This window comes from Prenolepis imparis, unplaced genomic scaffold (assembly GCF_030444845.1).
Source record: "Prenolepis imparis isolate NDT839.2.m4 unplaced genomic scaffold, iyPreImpa1.0 SCAF_42, whole genome shotgun sequence".
NCBI classification, from domain to species: Eukaryota; Metazoa; Arthropoda; class Insecta; order Hymenoptera; family Formicidae; genus Prenolepis; species Prenolepis imparis.
Window position 1 is genome coordinate 160,130 of NW_028141200.1, and position 7,987 is coordinate 168,116.

The following is a 7,987-nucleotide window of genomic DNA, read 5'->3' on the forward strand; positions in this document are numbered from 1 at the left end:
GCCGAATCCTAACTCCTAAAGGAGCGGAGGGAGCCGCAACCGGGGGGGGGCGAGGGGAGGGGTCGTTCGCCTGCGGGGTCGCGCTTTGCTCGGCCTTGTGGGGTGCGACCCCTCCCCTCACGGACGTAGATGCGGCGGGAAGGCCCTCTCACCGGGAGCCGTTAGGCACCGGTGGGAGGGCATCAACACCGCAGAGGGTCCCCTTCCCCTTCTGGGAAGGGTTTCCCTGGTGAGGGCCTCCAGGGTTGATTGCCGAATCTCCATTCCCTTTGGGAGGGGGAGGGAGCAACACTCTGGTGGCGGCTCGAGCGGGAATACTCGAGCCGTGACCCCGCCCCCCATACTCTTTGGGAGGGCGCGACGTGGGGTTGGTACCGCCCTGCGTCGCAACCGCGAGGACCCCGCACGATGTAATTCGCGGGGGGGAGAATGTCGCCTTCCGCGACACTCTCCTAAGGAGGGAAAGGCGGGGGGACGGCCAGACGGCATGGGATACCAGCATCCTGGCCGTTCCCCATTAACGCCCGAGAAGGTACCCGTAGTGGTTTTAGTGAGGTAAGGTCTTGCGCCCCCTGACCGATCCATTCGTGGACCGGCCAAGGGGAGCAAGAAATCCCACATAACCGCCCGTCCTCTACCCGGAGGCGGGTGGTATCCATGAGGATTTCCACTACGAATCAAAAAAAAAAAAAAAAAGGTTAGGTTCTCTCGGGGGCCCACTTCCCCTATAGAGCTTCGGCTCGTATGTGGTAAGGGATGGCGACCCGGAATACAAACGCCCGGTGGCATGGCACCGTTAGGAGAGGGCATTGCACGGCGCTTCGGCGCTTGCTCTCCCGCCATGCATTTTTGCGGCCCGGGCCGCGGGGTTCGTACTCTGTTTCTCGGGGGGGTATTTTTCGGGGGTTTCTCTCCCGGGGGTATTTCCCCCGGGGTCTCGGGGTGGGGATTTCTGCGGCTGGGGCCGCGGGGGAGGGGACCAGCTGTGATCACCCGAGGGGCCTTGCCCGGAGGGTTTAACCCGAAGGGCATCGCCCGGAGGGGATCACAGCGGTCAGTCGCCGGGGCCGCTCGGACGTATTCCGAGGCGGGGCCCGGCGACAAGAAGTACCCCAGGGTGCTGGTTGGGAGTCCCCAGGCTGGGTAGCCTGGGTCTCCGTCCCAGCGTCCCTGGGGGGTAGCCGCGCCCGGGCCACTCGGACGTATTCCGAGCTTGGGTCGGGCGCGGCGTGGAGGTCACGCGTGGTTACCCGAGGGGCTTTGCCCGGAGGGGTTACCCAAGGGACATAGCCCGGAGGATGCCACGCGGACCTGCCGCCGAGGCCGCTCGGACTTATTCCGAGGCGGGGCTCGGCGGCGAGAGCAGGTACTCCTGGCCGGTCGGGACCGTTTCCCCTTCCGAACCGGCCGGTCAGGAGAGGCGTAGTCCCTTCCGCCGGACGTGATTCCCGGCGGGGGGACGTGCTGGTCGCCACGGCGTGTAGGGCAGGGCCGGGGAGCGGCGACCCTGTCCAAAACGTCCGTGGGGCCCCCGCGGGTGGCGCCACCCGCTGCGGTGCCCGCATTGTCGGAGATGCGGGACCCCTGAAAGCCCGTGTGGGCGTCAAATCCCACACGGGTGTGTAAGGGGCTCGGAGTCTGGCCGGGGTGTGGTATCCCCCGGCCTAGGACATATGTCCCCTCCCCGGGGGAACTTGGGGCCTGGCCTTGGGGTGTGGCCGGTCATGTTTCGGGGCACCCCTTGGCCGGTGGGGGTATACCCTGGGGGACGGAGCCGCAGCGGGACAGCGGGATCAACCAAAATGAGTAGTGACAATCAAACAAAAAATAATACGGATGGAGCGAGATCGCGGAAAGAACTGGAGGAGGCGTTCAACAAAGGAGACGCCTGCACTTCTCAAGAAGAGAAGTATCTTTGGCAGGGGGACCTATTAAGGCCGGTCACAGTAAATCTGGTAGACCTGGCTAAGTGTGACTCGACCAGCAGCCTTTCCTCGACTTTTTCTAAGACGTCGAGTAAGAGCAAAGCCAAGGACGGTTCTGCGCAAGGGCGCCAAAAGAAAATAATGGAGCGTGAAAAGGCGAGAAGCAACACACTCGCGCAAAAGAGAAATATGGCGGAATCCGTAACCTGCACGGACACAGAAATAGATACAGACAATCTACTAAGCGAAGGGGAAGGGGAAGGCAATATTTCAACGCCTACGACAACAACCATTCTCAATGAGAAAGACTACCCCGCACTCCGTACCAGGTCACATATGTCGGTACAGGAACGGAAGGAAAAAGGAGAAGCCGAAAAGGGACAGGCTCCATCACCGGTGCCTGCACTCGGACAGGAACAGGCTCTAATACCAGTGCCTGTACTCGGACAGGAACAGGCTCTAACACCAGTGCCTGCACTCGGACAGGAACGGGCTCTAACACCAGTGCCTGCACTCGGACAGGAACAGGCTCTAACACCAGTGCCTGCACCCGGACAGGTTCTACCATCGATACCGGGCCAGCCACCAAGCACTGGAGAACAGGAAACACGGAAGGCTGAGAAAGCTAGGAGGAAAAAAATAGAACAGGAAGCACGCACGGAACAAGAAATACTGGACCCTTTAAAAGAGCCAAATCCAGGTAAATCGTACTACGACTTCCTTGAGAGGATAAGGGACAAGGGAGACGAATATTACGAGGCACCAATCTCTGACCTAGCAGCAATCGCCTCAGAGAAGGCGACGGCAATATATACGTAAAGTGGCCGTGCTGTCAAAACAGTTGAAAGGCCCACTGGTGAGACAGGCCAAAGAAGCAGCCGCAGATATGTGCGCGGCTGCATCAGTACTGGCTATGAGGGCGCAAAACCCGACAGAAACCTCAGCTGAAAAGCAAATAAGGGATCTGCAAAACCAAATACACCAGTTGAGGCTAGAGAAGCAGCAACTGGAGCGAAGAGTGGAACGGGAATGCAGAAACAAACCTCGTAGAAAGCTCCATTCGGAAACATCAGATGACGAAAGGGAAGGACCGCTCTGCGCAGATAGCGCCAGGAAAAGAACCAGGGCCAGAAAACGGATCGACAGAGCCCAGAAGTGGGGGGGTCCTGTCAACCCATGGAGATGGGATAATCAGGGAAACCTCGCTTCCACCTGAGGGTGGGGAAGCCTCCCTGAGGACTATGAAATGCGGGGGGTCTCACCTTCACCACAAGGCGGGGGAATCCCGGGCATCTCAAGAATAGGAAGAATGAGGGGTCAGGACAGACACATAAAGATGATGGACGTTGTTAACAACGAGGAGGAACATTCATCCTTCTACCGCAGCGAGGACACCACTCAATCGGGTTGGAGAAGGGACAATCCCCCTTCTAACACAAAGGGGACAATGTATATAAAACAAGGACACGTTGAATACATTGTCCCACAAAATAAGAAGGAAGAGGAGGAGGCCAAGGAAAGGGAGAAATTTATGGCCATGGTGGCGATGATTGAAGGCATTGTTGTGAGGGAGCTGGACAAACGACTGGGCTGTCCCATAAAAACATATGGGGAAACCCTGAAAAACAAAAAGGAGGGTAAGCAGGAAATCAGTGAACAGCAACAACAACAGCCCAAATCAATAAAAAGAACAAAACCGGTAACAGCCGGACAAAGAAATCCGGCACAAGAGGAGAAACCTGCTGCTGCCAAACCAACTGTCAAGAGTATAGAGGTCGTCAAAAAGGCGGTCAGAGTTGTACCTGCTACAACTCTTAACCCACCTTCGCGGCCGGCAGCAGAAAGGGTCTCCAAGCCTAAAGTCAAGGAAACGGGAAAGGGAAATAAAACAGCCCCACCTCCACAGAAGCAGCCAGGTGCGAAATCTACGCCCCTGGCCACAGGGAAAAAAGAAGGGGCACTACAAACACCCCAGGCCCCAAAGCCTTCGAATACGGACGCCCCTTCCTGGAGCGAGGTGGTCTCCAGGAGGGTAAGAAAAACAAAAACGACAGCAGCGGCTACGAACGAGGTTGTTGCAGCTGCAAAGGTGAAGGGAGGCAAAGCAACTACAGCCGCCAAACCCTCCCAACCTGGCCAAGAGGCCAAATCGAAAAGGAGGAGAGAGCCAAGAACGGCAGCGATAACGCTGACGTGTCCTCCCGGAACATATGAAAAAACTCTCCGGGAGGCCCGGCAGAAGATGGAGGCCAAGGCCTAAATATGGAAGGAGCCAAGATTAGACGAGGAGTCACGGGCTCATATATCTTTGAGATTCCGGGGGCGGGCAGCCATGAAAAAGCAGATAAGTTCGCCCTCGGAATGAGGGAAGCCTTAAGAGGCACGGCGGGCGCAAGGGTGCAGCGCCCAACTAAAATGGCTGAGATAAGACTTCGGGGGCTCGATGAGTCCATCAGAGCCTCCGAAGTGATAAAAGCGATAGCCACAGCAGGTGGCTGCGAAGAAGAGGAAATCCACCTGGGGGAAATAAGAAAAACCCCAGGCGGAATGGGGATCGTCTGGGTCCGCTGCCCACTAACAGCAGCAAACCGGATAGTGGTTATGACCAATCTAAGGATAGGATGGGCACTTGTGCGCGCCGAAATACTAGACACCAGAGCCCTCCAGTGCTACAAACGCCTGGAGGGGGGGCACGTGCGCGCGCGGTGCCCTAACAAAGAAGACCGTAGCGGTAAATGTTACCGCTGCGGAATTGAGGGCCACGCAGCCAGAAACTGTATGGCTGAAGTCAACTGCCCGGTATGTGCAGACAAGGGGCTTCCCGCCAAGCATAGGGCGGGAAGTAAATCGTGCATACCGGTGCAAAAGGGCAGAAGGGGAGTCCCACTCAATAAAGTAGTGAATCCCCCCTCCCCCAGGAAGGTCCTTACCCCTGCGCGAGAGGTGGTGGAGCCTCAAACACAAAAAGAGGCTCCCCCCCTAATCGACCTAAATACTACGGTGGAGGCCCCGAAAGAACAAAGGCCTCCACGTATAAGGGGGGCTAAGAGGGAGGAGGAGAAGCTCCCGGAAGGAGGCGCTAAGAAAACGCGCCTCCAACTAAATTTAATGGATGCAGATCCCACCGCTATGGAGGTGGGACCCGTGGATGTAATCGCAACTGAAAATGGCTTGTAAGGTGTTACAAGCCAATGTGAACCATTCAGGGCCAGCCCAGGATCTCTTCGTCCAGAATATGGCGGAGAGAGACTGCGGTCTGGGGGTCGTAGCCGAGCCGCACTATGTACCAGAGAATAACTGGGTAGGTAGTACGGACGGCTTGGCTGCGATCACCCACAGAGGCGCGTCAAACTCCCCCCCGATGGAGCTTTTAAAATCGGGGGAGGGCACTGTCACGGTAAGATGGGGGTCCATCATTGTTGTTGGTGTGTATCTCCCGCCGAGTCTCAGTAGAAGAGACTTTTGCGGGAGATTGCACGCCATTGAGAGACAGCTGACGGAATACCACCCCACCCCGATGATCGTCGCGGGGGACTTCAATGCCAAATCAGACGCTTGGGGTTCCCCGCGCGGTGACTGGCGGGGTGGTCAAGTATTGGATTGGGCGGCGCGAAGTGGCCTCCTCTCCTGTAACAGAGGAAGGAAGGCCACATGTGTAAGGAGGCAGGGGGAGTCAATCGTAGACTTAACATGGATCACTCCCTCTGCCTCAAGGTTGATGAGCGGGTGGGAGGTGCTGACGGAGGTAGAAACCATTTCTGACCACAGATACGTGGAGTTCTCCGTCGGTGCCTTCCCCCGCGAAGTAATAGAGCGCCGCCGAAACAGAGAGGCTGTCTCTCGAAGATGGGCCCTCAGGAAACTTGATCAGGACGCGTTTCTGGCCGCGGTCGAGGCGGCCCTGATGGTTCGAGGAAGGGATAATAGGGGGGACCTAGAGGAAGAAAGGGCTTGGCTGCTTAAAACGATAAACGATGCCTGTGATGCAGCCATGCCCAGGATAAAACGGAGGTCCCCCCGAAAAACTTACTGGTGGTCGGAGGAAATCGCTGAAGCAAGGCGAACCTCCGACCATGCCAGAAGGAAAGTCTGCAGGCGGAAGAAGTTCGAGCGGTTAGACCCCGAAGGATACCAGGACGCGTGGGACGCTTATAAAGAGAAGCGTGATGACCTACGCGTCCTGATAAGGAAGGCAAAGGCGAGAGCCTGGGATTGCTCTCCTCCCTGGATGATGACCCGTGGGGGCGCCCTTATCGCATAGTTTTGAAAAAACTAAAAAGTGGAGGCGCCCCAATCACGGAGTCTATGGACCCCCAATTCATCGGCCAAGTCGTAGACACCCTGTTCCCGCTGGAGGAGGGACATGCTAACCCGATTCCGGCGCTGGACTGGGTGTGGGACGAGGAGGCCATGGAGGTCACGGAGGGAGAGCTCCGGGATGCCATCAGAAAAATCAAAAACGGGAAAGCGCCCGGACCTGATGGCATCCACGGGAAAGTCTGGGCTCTCGCCCATCGGGGTCTTGCGGGGCCCATGCGGAGGATGTACAACGAATGTTTCCGCATGGGTTCATTCCCACGAGAATGGAAGGAGGCAAACATCGTCCTCCTTCCTAAAGAGGGCAACCCTCGGCTTATAGGCCAATCTGCCTAATAGACGAGGCGGGTAAGATTCTTGAAAGAATCATAGTGGACCGCCTCGTCTACCACTTGTCCCGGGAGGGTCCTAATCTCAGCCAGGAGCAATACGGCTTCCGGGTCGTCACGATCTACTATCGACGCGATACTTCAGGTTCGTTCGATCGCGGAGGCCGTAACGGAGGAGGGCGGGGTGTTGTTGGCTGTATCCTTAGATATATCCAACGCCTTCAACACCCTGCCATGGCACCGGATCGGGGCGGCCTTGGACTATCACCGGGTCCCCCCGTATCTGGTGTCAATCCTGGCGGACTACTTCCGGGACAGGCAGTTGGCCTATACAGATAGAAATGCCGAGGAACAAAAGCGTCGAATGACATGCGGGGTTCCGCAGGGGTCAATACTGGGACCTCTACTGTGGAATCTCGCATATGACGCTGTTCTTCGGCAAGCCCTCCCCTCTGGCTGTCACACGGTGTGTTATGCAGATGATACGTTAGTGATGGCCAGAGGGAACTCGTGGGAAGAAGCAACCGCTCGAGCGAATCTCGCCGTTTGCCGCGTTGTGCGTTTTATAGGACAGATGGGGCTCAAAGTGGCGCCCCAAAAAACAGAAGCCATCTTCTTACATGATGGCTCTCATGGGGCGCCACCGAGAGCCCACATCCAAGTGGAGGACACCTCGATAGAGGTGGGGGCCTACCTTAAATATTTGGGCCTCCACCTCGATGGAAAGTGGATCTTTCGAGAGCACTTCCGCCGTATATCCCCTAAGGTAGAGAGGGCAGCAATGGCTCTTCAACGCCTGCTGCCCAATCTTGGGGGACCTGGCGGAAGTGTTCGAAGACTGTATGCTGGGACTATTCACGCCATGCTCCTGTACGGAGCCCCGGTATGGACGGAGCGTCTGGAGGCCACCCGCGGCCCAAGAAATGCCTTAAGGCAAGTGCAGAGGCGGGTGGCCAACAGAATTTGCCGGGGCTACCGGACAGTGAGCTGGGCAGCTGTGGGGGTGCTCTCCGGAGTACCCCCTCTGGAGATGCTCGCCCGCATGTACGCGGACGTGTACACGCGTACACGCGAATATCAGCGGGCGGGCATCACAATGACGGAAAGTCTCCGGCATGCCGTGAGGGTCCACTCCCGACGGGCGTTGATCAGTAGATGGAAAGACAGCCTCGCAGATCAGAGGCTGCCAGGTCAGCGCACCGTCGGGGCCATAAGGCCCTGTCTAGAAAGCTGGCTAGACAGGGTCAAAGGAGGGGTGTCCTTCCATATGACGCAGGTGCTCACCGGACATGGTTGTTTCGGTGAGTACCTGCAAAGGATAGGAAAAGAACGCACAACGCGGTGTCATCACTGCGGCCACGAGTGCGACACCGCCCAGCACACACTTGCAGACTGTGTTGCCTGGGCGGGTGAAAG

General features: G+C 57.4%; 1 protein-coding gene across 1 annotated transcript; it reads left to right on the forward strand.

The window, feature by feature from the left end:
• Positions 1-5,160: 5,160 nt before the first annotated feature.
• Positions 5,161-6,186, forward strand: LOC145947091 (uncharacterized). Its single transcript, XM_083056865.1, has one exon. It carries the CDS (start codon positions 5,161-5,163, stop codon positions 6,184-6,186), a length of 1,026 nt encoding a protein of 341 aa, XP_082912991.1.
• The last annotated feature ends 1,801 nt before the right edge of the window (positions 6,187-7,987 follow it).

What these genes read in the sequence shown, in the direction of transcription:
- LOC145947091 (XM_083056865.1), top strand. Translation starts at nt 5,161, where the DNA reads ATGGCGGAGAGAGACTGCGGTCTGGGGGTCGTAGCCGAGCCGCACTAT.